General features: G+C 44.1%; 2 protein-coding genes across 2 annotated transcripts in view; both read right to left on the minus strand.

Annotated features, from left to right (window-relative positions):
• CENPU (centromere protein U) overlaps nt 1–15,591 on the minus strand; it is a 48,184-nt gene extending 32,593 nt beyond the window's left edge. The window contains exons 1-3 of the mRNA XM_036763137.1: nt 15,415–15,591; nt 9,635–9,686; nt 850–967 (exon numbers count right to left, since the gene is read on the minus strand). Of these exons, the coding sequence (XP_036619032.1) occupies nt 850–967; nt 9,635–9,686; nt 15,415–15,455 (211 nt within the window). The 5' untranslated portion in view covers nt 15,456–15,591. The remainder of the gene's footprint in view (nt 1–849; nt 968–9,634; nt 9,687–15,414) is intronic.
• Nucleotides 2,707–5,207, minus strand: LOC118853157 (charged multivesicular body protein 1b-1-like). Its single transcript, XM_036763139.1, has one exon. The coding sequence runs from the start codon at nt 4,790–4,792 to the stop codon at nt 4,196–4,198; it is 597 nt and encodes a 198-aa protein (XP_036619034.1). The 5' UTR covers nt 4,793–5,207; the 3' UTR covers nt 2,707–4,195.
• Nucleotides 15,592–17,722: the final 2,131 nt, after the last annotated feature.

Consider the following 17,722-nt stretch of genomic DNA (forward strand, 5'->3'; position numbering starts at 1 on the left):
TCAAACTAATAAATTCTATAGGTGCAGTATTTTGAGGCTAGGGAGAAATGTAATCTTGAAACTAGGGTCCAAGCACAGGCACCCAAAGGAGAGATGTGATTTTGGAATTGAGATCCAAGCACAGGCACCCAAGCACCCCCTCATTAGGAAGCTCCTGGACTAGATTAATCAGAATCTGTGGGTACAGTAAAGAAGTAGCGATACACGTTAGGGAGAAGGGGGTTAGTGGTCATTAGGTGGGAGTGGTTGGAGACAGTCAGGGGAGTAGAATGAGAGAGGCCTTAACTGCCAAGAATCCCTGGAAACAAGGCGGAATAGAGCAGGATTGCAAGGGGTAATTCTTATGTTTTGAGATACTCCGGGGCAGTGGCCATCTTCAGCCTTTCTTTTCATCTCAAGTGCTTAGCACAGTACATGGCATAGATAAGCCCTTAACAAACACCTGATAACTGGGGGAAAAAGCTAATGCTAAATTAACCTCAGAGGTGTGTTCAGACTGGGCATCCTAGGTAATTCTGACCTCGTTTGAGCAAGAAGTGTTCTGCTTTTGTTTGCCAGCAAACCCATCCTACCCTTTTCACACTATATAGCAGTGCACATTGCTGCAAAAGTCAACTTTAAAACTGTTTTGTAAGTAACAAAAACTCTACAATTGTAAAAAATGTTCTTGTTGATGCCAGAAAACAAGCATCAACTCACCTAGAAACGAGGAAAGTTAATTCAAATAAGCAAGGCACAATTCTGAGATACAGGTAATGAATTTTTATGTTTAGGGATGTCTCTACATTTTAGACTAGTCTCTAGCAGCATGCTGTTTTAAATCGACTTTTTAAGAAGGTGCATACTAACCAAAGGAATCACCAAATTCTTCATCTTGCTCAGTTTCTTTCACCTTCCCAATAATTGAGAGATCCAAGTCTTCAGGGAAAGGTAATTTACCAGAAAGATGCCACGGTATTTTGTTTAGCTAAAAGTGAAAAAAGCCAAATAACTGAATTGTTCTACCATTAAAAATTTAATTGCATTTATTTAATTAAGAATACTCTTGCTATTATGGATGCCTTGAGGAATCAAAGAAAAATGAACTCTCTTTAACAGCACCCTTCTATTTTACTTATTATACTAACTTATATGGACATAGCCCATATCAGGATCCACCTGAGCACTGTCTTCAGTAATGCTATTAATAGAAGTACATTCCCACCTAATGTAATGGAAATAGCTATGACATCTTTTTGACTAACTACTCACTTCTAGTGTAGCTGCTATTGAAACAAACTCCCTAGAAAATTGTTCTCTAAAGTTGTATTTTCAGAAACCTAATTCACAACATTGGCTGGAGGTACACACCTTTCTGTAATCCCAGCACTTGGCCCTGCTTGGCACATTTAACAAAGGTTTACTGATTTTTAATGTCAGCACATACATGGCAAAGGTAATAAGGATGTAAAACATAAAAACACGAGACTTTGAACATAGTTCAATCACCCAATACAGTCACTTCCAAGAAGTACGCAGCATGTCCTTTCCTCTTCTCAATTTTAGGTTCTCCTAAGCAAAGACTCTCAATGTTTTGTTTTTAAAGCATAAGCTCAATGCAGCCTCATATATACTAAAACTGGAATAACAGATACTAAACATGGGTCCCTGAGGAAAGATAACATGCAAATTTATGAAGTGTTCCATATTTTTAAGACTTAAGATTGAAACAACGTGACTATGATTCCGGAGGACCAATGATGAAGAATGCTCCCCGTATCTTGACAGGATGGTAAACATGAAGGATGAGACACACATTTTAGACATGGTCAGCATAAGAATTTTTTTTGCTTGCCTATGCATATTTGATACAAGGATTTTCTTTTTTTCTCTTCAGTGAAAGGGAGGTAGATGAGATAAAATGTTAATTGGAAAAATTTTATAATGAAAAAAAGCAAAAGGTTGGCAATATCCCCAATATGATTATCAAGCTCCCCACCCCAAGAAATGTTTCCCCTTCCCCAACAAATTATCTAATTCTTGAATATATCTGAAAGAGAACACTGATGTTTTTGTCATCTTTACTGCTTTCATTTAAAATCTCTTTCCTTGTTTGACCTGAGTTTTCCCAAATCTCTTCAACCTTCTCTTACTATTCCTAGTTAACCAAACTCAATTACATCATTTAACAGTTGAAAGGGACTGGAACAGAAATCCCTTCCAACATACCCAACCAGTTTGGCCTGTGCTTGAAGACCTCAGGAGACAGAAGACTCACCAACTGCTGATGTAGCATATTCCATTTTTGGCTATTACCAAGCTTAAATCTCTTCTCTTTACCCCTAATTCTGCCCTCTGTTGTCCAGGATAGAAGGCAATAATACCCCAGGTGTGACCAAGCCAAAGTACTGTGACTAGGGAAGAATGCAACTCTTTTCCTTCTACAAGAACTGTCTATAAACTTTTTCCTCCTTTCCTCTCCTTCCTAATTTTCTGAATCACTACAGTATGACTTCTGTTCCTTCCTCCTTAACAGAGCTTCTTCTAACCAAGCTCTGCAATGATTTACATTTTTAATTGTGACTATTTGCTATGGAAAGTAAGAAAACTATATTCCCTCAGCATTTGAGTTTGTAGTAATTTCTCAATTAGAGACAGACCATTTTAGTAGGAAGAAAGTGAGACTTCCACATGGAAACAAAAACAGTCAAGGATCCTATACCAAGATACTATCAGTCACAAACAAAACTTTAATTTCTAACTGCATTTAGCTGTATTCAAACAATCTCAACTCACATTTCTTATCAATAACAATTGTCAGGAAGTTAGTAACAATAATTGCCATAAATGGCGAACACCTTGTGTTACAAGGAACTCCATAATTGCACTTTGGATGCCTTTGTAACTCATAACAGGAAGATTTCCTATAGCAATTTGCTCTGCAATGGAACTTCCTTATTTGAAAAAACATTGGAATTCTTTTATGGAGACATCTTCTAGCAAGGAAAAAAATTATACTTCCTTAACCTAGGTCCCTTGCTATTTTGCAAAGTCACTGTCCATTACATATTAACTTAGAAAATCACAGCTATACATTAACTTACACTTTCAGTTAAGATAAACTGGCCAAAATAAAGCACACCTGGGCACCAAACTGCTTTCTTCTTGGGCTCTAGTCATTAACAGCTTTTCCTGCTTTCCAATTTCACATGACTCTCCCTCAACCCAATCAATTTTCAAAAAGCAAAACTAATACACTTCCAATTTTCACCTGATTAGAAAAGTTAAATTATCTGTCTCCATTTTTTAAAAATCTCAAGATTTTTTTTTCATTTTGCCAATTATTAAAGAGTGGCTGCTTTAAAGACAAAAGGGATAAAAGCATTTAGCTAGGAATTTAAAATATAGTTTTAATTTCGGAATTTGTATCTTTCCCTTATCTTAACATTTGTCTTATACACAGACACACAGGCTAGGATTTTCCAAAATAGTCAAGCGATCTGAGAATGACATGAGAGAATTACACATAAATGAGTATATTTTAAAAATACAGCCTAAAAAGAATTAACTAGCTATGGAATCACTGTAAATGTGTTTCAACATATCTGAGACAATGTAAGTTTAAATATAGCTGTGAGTTTATGAACAAAAACACAAATTAACAATGTCTCCCATAAATGAAGTGACATGGCACTTTTTTCAGGTAAAGACAATTTACAGCACCGAAACAGTAGTCAGAATATTATGTAAAAATGCTTTTGCTAATTAAAATTAAATCTAATGAAGAGAATAAAAGCCAATAATAGCTTTTATTTGATATTAACACAAACATACTAAACTGATTTTTTTTTTTGCTAAGAAATCAGAGACATTCCAACTGTTCCCATTGTCATTCAATCCCTATTTGGAGGCAGGATGGTGAACCGAAGGTATGAGAATGGGAATTAAACTCAGTTCTCCAAAGATAAGCCCTAGGCGGTGTTTTTTAGATTCTGGCCCAATTTCCAAGACAATTTAACCTCTAGTCCCGTTAAAAAGCCACCTGCAAAAGAACAGCCCCCAATCCTCGACCACGTCCGTGGAAATCAAAATCAAACGCCATCGGACCAGGAAATCCCAAAGAGTGAAACATTCCTGCTGCATTTTTAAAAGGGGCGGATCTATCACACCAACAGCTCTCGGGCGATGAGGGCCGGGTCGTCCCCGCCACAGCGGGTCACACCTGGTCGCGCAGCCGGGCCAGTCTCTGGGACAGCTCGTCCTGCTCTGCCGAGGCCACCGTGGCCACGGAGCCCGTCTGGCCCTGCGGCAGCTCCATGTTGAGGTCCAGGCCGGCTTCGTCGGCCATCTCCTGGAGCAGCAGGTCCACCTGGCCCTGCGGCGTTGTCAGCGTGGTGGTGCTGCTCATCGTGTCTTCCATCTGCTGCGTCTGCACATCCAGAGTCTCGAACTGGTGCTCGAACTTATCCATGAGAGCCGAGATCTTCTCCAGGTTCATGCTGCGCAGCGCCGCGTCCATGGACTTGACCACCCCGGCCAGGGACTTTGTCACTTTGCCCATGGTCACGGCCGTCTGCACCCGGGCCGCCACGGCGTCCACGCGCGCGCTCAGCCGCAGGAAGTTGACGCCCTGGTTCTTCTGGCGGATGGCGTTCTCGGCGTGGATGCGCGCCACCTCCATGTTGCCCTTCTGGATGGCCTTCTTGATCTTGGCCTTCTCGGCCTTCTCCTCCTTCTCGCACTTCTTGGCGCTCCTGCTCAGCTCCTTGGCGGCAAATTTGAGGTTGAAGAGGTGTTTCTCCATGGCCGACATGGTTCGGGGGCTGCGGGGAGGCCGCGCTTGGCCCGGGAGGAGCGAGGAAGCCTGGGTGCTCGGCCCAGAGAGGCTGCTCCCCGGGACGCACGAAGGCTACGGCGCCCGGCGGGGATGGGACAGGCGGCCCGTCTGCGAGGCGCCCCCTCCCCTAGCCTGAGCCCCGGCCCGCAGCTACGCCCACAGCCCGGCTCGTTTGTTTTGGATCCCACTTCCTGTTTCGACGTGCTTTGTGTGCTTGCGTGACTCATTACGTAGCAGATGCCGGCCCGGGAGGGGAGGTAGGGACAGCCAGGCTCAAACACAAAGAAAGGGCAGGGAAGGCGAGATCAAGCGGGGCCGGGACCAGGAAGGGGCGGGGCGGCATCTCCCACTGCTTTCAAGCACCAAGACGGGATAGGGTGTCAGCCTCAGCCAGGTCAACAGGGGGCGGGGCCAGGATGAGGAAGGGGTGGGGCGACATCTCCCATTGGTTTCAAGCACCAAAGGGTAGGGCGTCAGCCTCAGCCAGGTCAATGGGGGGCGGGGCTGAGAGCAGGAAGGGGCGGGCAGTATGGCCCACTGCTTTCAAGCACAAAGAGGGGATAGGGTGTCAGCCGTAGCCAAGTCGATAGGGGGCGGGGCCGGGATGAGGAAGGGGTGGGGGCAGCATCTCATACTAGCTTCAGTCACCAACCCCGGGATAGGGTGTCAGCAGCAGCCATCAAAGTACGTCAGTCATGGGCGGGACCGGCAGAAGACAGGGGTGGGGGCAGCATCTCACTAGTTTCAAACAACAAGGGCGGGGATAAGACGTCAGTAGCCGCCACGGGGCTGTTAACCAGGGGGCGGAGCCAGGACGAGAAAGGGGCGGAGGCAGCATCTCACACTAGCTTCCGGCACCAGAGAGGGATAGGCTGTGAGCAGCAGCCATTGGCCTAGGTCGGTCAGGGGGCAGGGCCAGTGGCACGCAGGGGCGGAGCCAGCGCAGCACCAGTTTCTGGCACTTAGCAGCATCAACAGAGAGTCTGGGGTGGGGCGATTAGCCAGTAGGGGTGGCGACTTATTTCTTCAGAAGCCAAAGAACTTAGTGGTTTTTAAATGATCATGCAATTTTCGTGTCCTGAGGCTCTCCTATGCACTTTGAGGAGCCTCACGCTAATACTGTACTTGTTTTAACTGCTGGAGGTGCAATTTCTCTTCTTTTTCTAAAGACACAATTTTATTGATGCTTTTTGTTCTTACAAGAGTTATTTCAGCTTTCCCCCCACTCGAGCACACACCCCCTGAGCGACAAGGAAAAACAATTAAGTACAAACTCAATCTGACTTTTCCTCATCTGTAAAATGAGGGAGTTGCAGTGGCTATGATCCCTTTCCACTCTAAATGAATCCAGGATTACATCTGATACAGTATACAATACTTTCTCCTGGTAATGGGAGGTTCGTTTTCTGTCCTCTTAACCGCAAAACACCTCTTCCTTCACCTGCAATCAGTGGTATATCTATATATCTATATCTATATATCTATATCAGCTTGAATCCTAACAGCATGGGCTGGATCTGAAATCACACAGCTGTGTTTCCAGTCTTGGCTCTGACACCCACTACATGTGTAACTTCCACCCTGAAAAATGAGGAGGTTGGTCACCATTAACTCAGGTCCAATGCACCTCTAAATTTATGATACTATATACATATATATACATACATACACACACACACACACATATATATATATGCATATACACACACACACACCACACACACATAAAAGCTCCAAATTCAACCCAACAACCTGCTACGCTAAGTACCATGAATATTATCGTCTTCAATTCCTATCTTTCAGAAGAGGAGCCTAAGGCTCTGAGAGGGTTAAATGTAACTTGTTCAGATTCATACTGGGGGACACACCTCAAGGAATCTGACCCAGGTCAAAAAATCTTCATAGGCAACAAAAGATCCTTAGAGACCACTTGGTCACTAGATCAGAGACCTAGAGGTGAAAGGGACCTCAGAGGCAATCCCCCTCCTTGTACAGATAAGAAAACATGTGAGTAGGCCACACAAATGTAAACTGAAACTTTCCTCATCAACCCAGTCTAGCATGGTAATGACTGGGAAGCTTTGATTTCCAACAATTTCCTAGGGAATTCCTCCCTACTCAGGAACTGTAATAATACCTTTGACTTTTTTTGTATTTCTCCTAAACATCAAGTCAAAAACCTGCTCCTTCCTTCAAAATACCATTTACATATTTCCTTTTTCCCTGTAGCTAGTAGAGATCCTGTTCCTATCGCCACATTATTACTGTACCCTGTCTTTCAAAAAAAACTGCTCTCTATTTCTTAGGCTGCAGCTAGGATGATTTTTGTAGGGTACTGTGATTGGACTACTTCATCTTTCAGCCTTTCAATTATAACACAAACAAAACCTTCGGTGGCTCACTATTGCCTTCCAAATATACTCTTGATCCTGGCATTCAGAGCCCTCCCCAATCCAGCTCAAATCCATCTGACATTATCTCGAGCTACCTCTCACCACAGTCTGCAGACCAGGCAACCTGTACTTCTCTCCACCCCCATTCTCAACCTTTCCTCTTCCATCTCCAAGCTTCTCATTATTTTGTCCCCTGTGCCTCACTTTCCTTCTCTTATAGTTTGTCCCTTAGAGGTCTAAGTAAATGTTCTCTCTTCCAAAGTGGACACAAAGGAGAGTAGTAAAAACCATATTGGGAAATAGGCTTCAGGTTTTAGAAATGAAAGATGAGATGTCTTCTCCCTCTCTTTCTGTCATAGGTATCATAGATGCATACATGCCTGTATGGACACCTTCTTCAAGAGGCATGGTGAATGCCATCCAGGCAGCTCTCCTCCAATAAGGACCCTCTCACACATGTTAGGAGGGTACGTGATCCGTCAAGGATGACACTAGAGAGAGAACTCCATTCGGTGACCATTAGAGACATTGTGAGGCAATAAGCTAGGGAGATTTATACCTTCACTAAAGATGCTCATCACTCTCAAGGAGAATGTCTTATTCAGGATCAAAATGGAAGGATTCCCCATTGCCCAGAGGTTCTGCCTTTGTGTATGTCATGGGCCCTGCTTTCACAGTCTGGCAAAGCCTAGGGACCCCTTCTCAGAATAATTTTTTTTTAAAAAGTCATAACTTAAGGCAATGTTAAGTTTTAGTTGGAGGTTTGTTGGAGATCCATGATTACTTATCAAAAGATACTAGCCTAACAATCCATACAGGAAAAACCAAATGGACGAAGAATGCCTAGTCTCCAGACTATGAAATACAGTTGGAAGACTAGTCCATTGAGACAGTAAATCAGTAATTAGATCTTAGACAAGGACTGCAGATGGATAATGAGTTGGGTCCAAAATTGAAGAGGAGGAAAAGAGGAGACTGGATTGTATTTGGGAAACTGGTCAGTGCTTAGTGATCCAGGCTACTCTCCAACACAAGTATCTATATTTTTTAAATGTAAATGTTCTCCTAGGAATAATGTGTAGTTGCAAATTTTGGAACAATATAAGATTACATAGTTAAATCTAAAATTCAACAGAGAAGTATACAATGGGAGCAAACTATAAATATTTCCAAAGATGACTTAAATGCAAGAAGTGTTCCAAAGGCGTTTGTCAAGGAAATAAATGAAGGAAGTAGGCTGGCCATGTATAGAGTAAGAAATTGAAAATTGATTTTTTTGCCCAATTTTGTTAAGACATGATCAAGCTAGCATAGATTTAACGTTAAATAAAAAAGTACTATTTTATTGATGCCGTTTGTCCTTACGTGGTCTCCCAATGCATCCGGGGCTATCTCCAGTTGTCCCGGTGGATTCAGGCCACAGGACCCAGATGGTTCTGGAGGATAAAGTGAGGCTGGTGACCTTGCACAGCCCTCCCTCGCTCAAACTCCAAATCATGTCATCATTTCCCTGACGTCACGGTCTTCTTCGAGAACAAAGGACGAACACAACCACCTGTCCTTACACAGGCATAGAGGCAGCAAGGTTGTTCAGTGGTTAGAGCACTGGGTCAGAAGTCAGGAAGATTCATCTTCATGAGTTCAAATCCAGCCTCAGATACTTACTAGCTCTATGACCCTGGGCAAGTCACTTAACCCTATTTGCCTCAGTTTCCTCATCTGCTAAATGACTGGCAGAAAGAAATGGCAAACCACTCCAGCATCTTTGCCAAGAAAACCCCCAACTGTAAACTTAAAATAAAAAATAAATTTATTAAAAAAAAGAGCTGAAAACTGACTAAACAACCACCACCATCACAACAGCCTTACTCATAAACAGATCGCGCTCAGGACTCTGTCTCTCAGAATTTCTATCCTCGCCAGAAGAACAGCAGATGGCGTGCCTGAGGGCGGCCCTGGGTCTCATGAAATACAGATGGGAAAAGCCTGCAGCAGACTGGATCACAGCGTCACAGGTGTAGAGCTGGAAGGGATCCTGAAAGCCATCGAGCTGAACAACACAGTCATTTTAACACACACAGAAACTGAGACCTGGAGAGGTTAAGTGACTTGACCAGAGTCACGCTAATAATGTCTGAGGCAGGATTTTAACTCAGGGCTTCCAGACTCCAAGGCCACCTACGTCCTGGGAGAACTTGGACAACAAGTCCGCAAGATACCATGGCTTGTTCTAACTGAATCCAGCTTGACTTGAAGGCAGGGAGTGGCCACATCAACTACACCACAGACCAAAGTATTAAAGAAGTAAATACCATGGATAGACTTATCAACATCTAAGAAATAGAACTGAGCGTCTTGCACAAAATACATTATTTTGTATTGCTGTTTGGCTTGAATTGTACTAAAATATAAAAAAGTAACTTACCTCTTTGCTATGACTTTGTCTCCCTGTTTTCTTCTTTGACTCTTTCTTGGGACTAAAGAGGAAGAGACAGAGCGTTTTAAAAAAATGTTAAAGTTTACACTGGGAAAACATTTCCAACTTCTTTCCAACCACTTTTCTTCTGGAGACAATTGAGGTTAAGTGAATTACCCAAGGTCATGCAGCTAGGAAGTGTATCAAGCGTCTGAGGTCACATTTTGAACTCAGGTCCTCCTGACTCCAGGGCGGGCGCTCTATCTACTGGGCCACCTGGCTGCCCCTCAACCACTTACTTTTCAAATTCCTCCTTTGTATTATCTTCATCACTACTGCTCTATCCAATAAACATTAAAGCCCTGAAACCCGTCAACTAGGTGGTACGGTGGATAGATCAGCGGACCTCCAGTCAAGAAGACCCAAGTTCCAATCTAGCCTCCAACACTTACTAGCTGTGTGAACTTGGGTAAGTCACTTAACCTGTCTGCCTCAGTTTCCACACCTGTGAAAGGGGATAACAACAGCACCTACAACCCAGGGCTGTTGTGAGGATAAAATAACATTTGTACAGCAACACTGACAGACCTTAAAGTATTACATAAACAGCAGCTATTAACAATCGCCATTTCTGCCTTCTCCCCTGTTCACAACCAACTTGCATAAAAGCATATTCTAGCCTCTGAACTTTCATTTTTCTGCCTTTTAAATCAGTACCTTAGGCTTCTACTTCGGCCTAAATTGTGTTTGCTTTTGAAGGGCACTTAGCAATGTTAGCAACAGAGATGAGGTATAAAAAGGAAAATTAAAAGAACAGGTTGGGGGGAAGGTGGAAGGAAATTCAAAGAATAAGTACCAGTAAAGAAGAACTTAAAAATCTCTATTTGCACTGAATTTGAATGAACACTGTGAAAATCCAAGATAGACAAGGAAAAAAATTCATGGATGTCATCATGGTGTGGGCAGCTAGGTAGCTCAGTGGATAAAACAAAAGGTCTGGAGTCAGGAAGACCCGAGTTCAAATCTAGTCTCAGATACCTATTAGCGGTGTGACCCTGGGTAAGTCATTTAACCCCCTTTGCCTCAGTTATCTCATCTGTAAAATGAGCTGGAGAAGGAAATGGCAAACCACTCCAGTATCTCTGCCAAGAAAACTCCAAATGGGGTCACCAAGAGTAATACATGACTGAAATGACTCAACAACAAGAAATCATGGTGTGGTAGAAATAGTGCAGGATTTGCTGTCGGAAGACCTAGGTTCGAATCTTGTCACTTAATACTATAAGTCCCAACCTCTCTGGGCCTTCCTTATATGCAAAATGGCCACAGAGGATGGTTAAGATGACTTTTAAGATCCCTTCTAGGGCTAAATCTATGCTCACCACATAAGATAATGCCCACTAAAGTCATCTCCATCTCAATACGCCATCCGTCAAGAATCAAGAGAAAGGAAAGAGAGAACAGCCTTCACAAGAATGATAAAATGTAAGCCAAAATCTGGGCATAAACGCCTTGAGTCTGTCCTTCATTCTCAAAGAGGACCGTGACCTGCAGTTTTCAAGGTACACAAGAGACTTAAACAAAGGTCACCAGGGGCCTCTGCCCAGGCCTCCTCCTCCTTGATCAACACCCAACTAGCCCCACTCCACCCCTGCCCCCTTCCCATCCTTGGCTTTCAAAACCCTCCCGATTCCAGATCTTCTGCTGATGTTCCTTCCTGGGGCTCCTCCTCCTAGCCTTAAACACAAGTTTCCGAAGGCTCTGTTCCATAAATATCACCCTTCTCTCCACTCTCTCCTCCTTGGCAAACTTACCCACTCCTAGGGCCAAACTGGACTAAAGGATTTCCAAAGTCCCTCCCAGCTCACCCAGACCATGGCCTCTAAACACGATACTCCGGGCTCCTTCTAGAGTGTCTTAACTACGATTCCGACCATTGGTTGTCCTGCTCACCACATGAACTCAAAATGTCTTCCCAAGACTGTTCCTCTTCTAGCCTTCCCTGTCTCCATAAGAATGATGATACACAAGGCATTTATGTAGAAACCTACAAACACTATCTCATTTGAGCTTCACAACAAACCCTGGCATTTCCAGAGTTGTTGATCTCCATTTCACAGTTGAGGATACTGAGGCTGACAGAGGTTAAATAGCTTGCCAAGGGTCACATAGCTAAGTGCCAGAAGCCAGATTTGTGCCCGGATTTGAGCCCAGTGGTGTATCCACTTCACCATCTGGCTGCCTCAGAGGGACCTCAATTCTCTTCTAACATTTTTACCTTCTATTTGAAGCCCCAGAGCAAATGCCAAGGGCTCCCTCCCATGACCACACATCCCACTGTTGGACAGCTCCCACTGTTAGGCAATTGGGATAGGAAATTGTTGTTCACCTGAGCCTCAACGTGCCTCTCTGACTTTCACCAGTTCCTGACTATCCTTTGGGGCCCCACAGAACAATTTTAATCCCACATCCACGGACCAACAAATACATGAAGACAGCTATCATGACCCTACTTCATTCCCCTACCAAGACTTCTCTTCTTTTCTCCAGGAGGCCCAACTTCTCTGGTTCCTTCAATTCATTCTCATACACGGTTGGCCTCCAGTCTTCTCATAAATGATTCTCCTCAACTGAACACACTGCCTATTGCTGAAAGTACACACTTCTAAGCCTGGTATTTAAGGTCATCCACAATTTGGCTCAAATCTACCTTTCATGTCTTATTTCCCTACTTCCCTGGCCTTTCCCTCATCTCATCCTTCATTCTAAGGCACATCTCCTCTCTACCTGCTGAAATTCCCCTCCTTCTTCAAGGCCCAGTAAGTACCACCTCCTCTATGAAGCCTGCCCTGACTCCTGACCTATTTAAAGAGATCACTTCCTCCTCAAATTTTTCCTGAAATACTTTGTCTGGATTTCTCCTTTACCTCATCACACTGTACCTTGTAAATCGATTATTGCGCATATATCTTACTTGATTGCAAACACATCCTGTGTCCCTTTTCATTTTTGGACCCTTGGTACCAAGTAAGAACAGATGTTCGATAATCATGCTGTTGAGTTTAAACTAAAGCCATCATTATGCTAGACTGTATAGGGCTGGGATTCAGGGACCTTTGCAAAGATTTCAGTTGGTCCATGAACATGGATGGGAAAAAATTCTCTTTATTTCACTAACTTTTGGCTTCCTTTGCAAGACTCTGTATTTTACATCTTGCATTTAAAAAGCATTATTCTGAGAAGGGGTTCCTAACTTCACCAGACTGCCAAAGGGTCCATGATACAAAAAAGGGCCTCCAGCACCAGCCTGAGGAATCTGAACTTTATTCAATAGGTAACAGGGAGCCATAGATACAGCTTGGTATAAAGAGAGAGAGCTGGCTTCTGGTCAGAAAGGCCTGAGTCTCTTTCTGTGTGGCTTTGAGAAAACCACTTAAGCTCTCAGTGCCCTAGCAACTCCAAACCTACAGACCATGGAGCAACTGCCCATCTACACTGGTAGAGAGTTTCCTCATTGGGCATTTCCTACACCAATGAAATTACAGGTCTAGTTCAAAACAAAACAGGGGACTGCCAAAGCTCTTAGCAAAGTGCCTGGCACACATGAGGTGCTTTATAAATGTTTATTGAAAGTATTTTGACATGAATGTCCACTCTTATATAGGGATAGGAAAAAAACTAATTTAAATACAATTCTGAATTTAAGAAATGCCAATTTTTCCATAAATATGATAGCACAGAAATAAAAAAAAAAGAATCGTAGGTAAAATTAGGAATCTCTATTATGCATAGATTGGTATATAAATGCAACTTGTAGCTTGTCTGCTTTTTTCCTGGTCTTCTTTCTCTTCTGTTCATTTAAAAACAAATGCTTCAATGACCCTTCTTTCTTCGCTGCCCCTCCCCCCCACCTTTGGCAATCCTATCCCTCAACTCCCTCTCCCCCTACCAACTCTCTTCTTACAACTGAAAAAAAAAAAAAAAAGCAAAACCTCTTGTAATAACTCTACATGGCTGAACAAAACAAATTTTCATCACATTGTCTTTGGAGGCATGGCATAATAATACTAATAACTAACATTTACTACATGCCAAGCACTGTGCAAAGCGCTTTATAAGTATTGCCTCATTTGATCCTCATAACCACCCTAGAAGGAAGGTACTATCATCCCCTCCATTTTACAGCTGAGGAAACCGAGGCAAACGGAGTAAAGTGACTAGCCTTGGGTCACAGAGCTAGTAAAGTGTCTGAGGCTACATTTGAATTCAGGTCTTCCTGACTCCAGGCCCACCTCCATCAGCTCTCTCTATAGGGAGGAGAAACCGGACAGAAACATTAAGGGTGGAGCACTTAAGGGTGAACAAGATCTGTTAGAAAGATATGACAACGGTCAAGGCAGACCCCTGCCAGAGAGGAAGCACTGAGAATAGAAAGGGGGAAGAATTTAGAGACAGAAGACGTGTGAAGGCCGAGACAAAGGAGGGATGCAGAGCCTGGTCTTGGAAACTGATGAGTGAAAAGGGAGGGAGGAGAAAAGTCACCATCACGAGCATCAACGAGCATTTCCTATCAATCGATAAACACCTAGTAAGTGACTCCAATGTGTCAGGCACTCTGCTAAGGCTACAAAAAGAGGCAAAAGATGGTCCCTACCCTCAAAGAGCTTAAAAATCTACTGGAATTACAAGATTTAAGATCTAATGCAATTTGCTAAGAACCTACTATGTGCTAGCCACAGAAGTCAAAGTTATAAGGAAGCTTTCAAATATCTGAAGCAGCGAAGGAGCAAGAGGAATGTTTGGGAAGAAGACTCGAGTTCAAACTCTGCCCAAGACACATACTGTCAGTGGGACCCTTGACCCACTTAACCTCTCGTGCCTCATTTTCCCCTTCTGTAAAATGGGAAAATAACAGCACCGATCTCACAGGGTTGTTAGGAGTGTCTAACCTGTAAAGTGAGTTATAGAAATGTTATGTTAACTATATTAATACATTTATTACATAAATTAAATTATTATCCGTGTTATATTAGGCTGGCTATCATTGCTGCTGTGACTTATGGGTTTAGTGGTATCCTGATAGCAATAGGAAAGTTCCCCGGGGGACGGGCTTTGGGAGAAGCAAGGCGATGGGAACAGCTGTTTGAAGTTTGAAGAGGATGGTGGACGGTTCAAGATGTGGGTCAGAACTCGGGAGACGAGCAGGTCTACGGGGAGATCCAGACTGTTCGGAGAGAAGCCTGGAGAGGGAAGGAGCCCGTCTAGGACAAACGCGGGAAAAGTAGAAAGGAAGCTCCCCGAGGGCAGGGGCTGGGTCAGCTTTGTAGCCGCATCCGCGGTGCCTGGCATACAGTGGGCGCCCAATCTGTGCAGAATTAAACGCGAAGGTCTAGAAAAGCTAAGAGAGCAAGGAGAAAAGAAGACCCCAGGAAGGGGATTGGGAGGAGAGGAGCAGGAGGGACCATCCCGGAGGGGACGGGAGGCCGGCAGCGCTGCAGCAGCCGGGTCAGGGAGGCCGAGCACGGGCCGAAGGGCAGGTCGCTGGTGACCTTGCAAAGACCACCGTGGGAGGGGTGCCAAGCTAAGAGACAAGCAGGGGGTGAGACCGCAGGTAACCGCAGGAGGCCAAAGAAGTCTGCAATCGGGCGGGGTTCCGCCGCCCGGAGACTCTCCAGAGCAACGGAGCGAGGTCGGAGTCGCGGAGCCTTCCTGAGACAGTAATAAGGAGGGGCACCAGGGCACGCGAGGGCTGGAGAGGCCGTCCCCGGTCCCGGGAATGGTGCACCTACCTCGCGTCCCTGCTCCTCCTCGAACTCCGCCGCCGGCCCATGTTTGGGGACTCCCGAGCGTTTCGCACCGAGATGGAGCCGGCCGGGACAAAACAGACACTCCCCCGTGAGCGGCTCACGCCCGGAGGTCCCCGTCCGCGCTCATCCCAGCCCGGCTTTCCTGAGCAGCTCCGGGTCAAAGTCAAAGCCTGGCTCCTCGGACCGGCTTTACCTCCGGAGCCCGCTCTGGGCCGGCTGCACAAGCTGACCCGATCTTCAAACCTAATCTGTGCTGGGTTTTCCTTCCTGCCTGCGGCCCGCCCGACTTTCAAATTCCACTGGCTGCGTCGTCTTCCCCCCAGCCACTGAGCGATCTCCGCAAGCCGGGCGGGCACTTTGTACTCTGGCCCCGCCCCCGCCCCTTGCTCCTCCCCATTTGTATCTCCAGCCCCACGTGGCTCCGAGGCCTCCCAGATCTTCCTAGCTTTGGTTGCGCACCTTTAATCAATCAACCAGGCAGTCAACAGGCTCCAGCTAGTCAACAAGAATTTAGTAGATGCCTACTGTGTGCCTGGCTCTGTGTTAAGTGCTGGGAATACAAAGGAAGGCAAAAACTGCCTTCAAAAAGCTAAAAAGTGGGAGACAATATGCAACCAACCACTAACAGACAAGATCCATGCGGGATAAATTTAGAGCTAATTGAAGAGGGGAAGACATTGACGTTAAGCAGAACTAAGAAAAGCAAAAGGTGTAAGTTTAGCTGAGGCTTGAAAAAAGCCAGGGAAGCTAGAAGGCTGAGATGAGGGAGAGAATGCTAGGCATGGGGGACCCCAGGGAAAATGCCTTTAATTAAGAGATTGGGTGTCACTGAGTCCTAGAGGACTTGGAGTGAGTGCGAGGTAAGAAGAATGGAAAGGTAGGAAGGGGTCAGGTTATGAAGGGCAAACAATTATGAAGAGGTAATCAAGTAAATATATTATATTATATTATATTATATTATATTATATTATATTATATTATATTATATTATATTATATTATATTATATTATATTATATTAATTATAATCAAGAGCCACTGGTCTTCATTAAATAGAGTGTTAACAATGAGCAGTTGTTAAGCATCTACTCCAAGCTATACTGCTAAATGCTTGGGGTACAAATCCAAGGAATGAAGCAATCCACGCTCTTGAAGAAATGATATTGTATTGAGGGAGACAACCAGGACATATATAATTATATTTGCATGTAATTATATACTGTATTGTAGTCTATATTGTATTATTATAATGCAATATATACAGTTGTATTATATACAACAATATAATTCTATACAGAATCAATATAAAGTGAAGGAGAGCAGAGTAACATGGTGAATGGAGAACGAGACCCCAAGCTCAGGGAAGGGTTGAGGGGGTGGGGGTGGAGGTGGGGGTTTCAAATCTGACCTCTGACTCGCACTATGTGTGTGAATACTTAACCTTTCCTCGATCTGGGCAACTCTCTTGTGTTCAGAGAACTCACCAGCCTGTAGTGGCAGACACGTCCTTGCCAGGGCGGCCTCTGTAACAATGAGATCCCAAGTAGAGTCTCTATAGCTAAATACAAAGTAGTGAAATACGAGGTCGTGGGGGGCGGGGAGGGCATGAGCAGTTGAGAGAGCCCCAAAGACGGCGACATTCACATAACATTCACGAAGCTGTGACAGCTTTCAGAACTACAGGGGTGAGTAAGGCTACCTCCTTGTCCTCAGGAAGCTCATGCTTTGTTTTAAAGATCAAACGAAAAGGGAATTGCTGCAATGTACGATAGGGGCGTTTGAGAATCAGCTAGTGGTGGATGGACAAATCTCATCTGGTGGAAGGAGTGTGCTCCAATTTGGCTTGAACTTCAAATAAGATCATAAGATCCAAGATTCAGAATTAGAAGAGGCCCTGTAGTCCGACCCTATCATTTTAGCCAATCTGACAGGAGAGATGTGATACCTAAGAGTTGTTTTGATTTGCATTTCTCTAATCAGTAGTGATCTGGAGCATTTTTTCATATGCCTATAGATATCTTTAATTTCTTCCTCTGAAAACTGCCTGTTCATATCCTTTGAACATTTCTCAGTTGGGGAATGACTTGTATTCCTATATATTTGGCTCAGTTCCCTGTATATTTTAGAAATGAGGCCTTTATCAGAGACACTGGTTGTTAAGATTTTCTCCCAATTTTCTGCTTCCTTCCTAATCATTGTTGCATTGGCTTTTTTTGTACAAAAACATTTCAATTTAACATAATCAAAATTATCCATTTCGCATTTTGTAATGCGCTGTATCTCTTGTTGGG

The sequence above is a fragment of the Trichosurus vulpecula genome, chromosome 6 (assembly GCF_011100635.1).
Source record: "Trichosurus vulpecula isolate mTriVul1 chromosome 6, mTriVul1.pri, whole genome shotgun sequence".
Classification (NCBI taxonomy): domain Eukaryota; kingdom Metazoa; phylum Chordata; class Mammalia; order Diprotodontia; family Phalangeridae; genus Trichosurus; species Trichosurus vulpecula.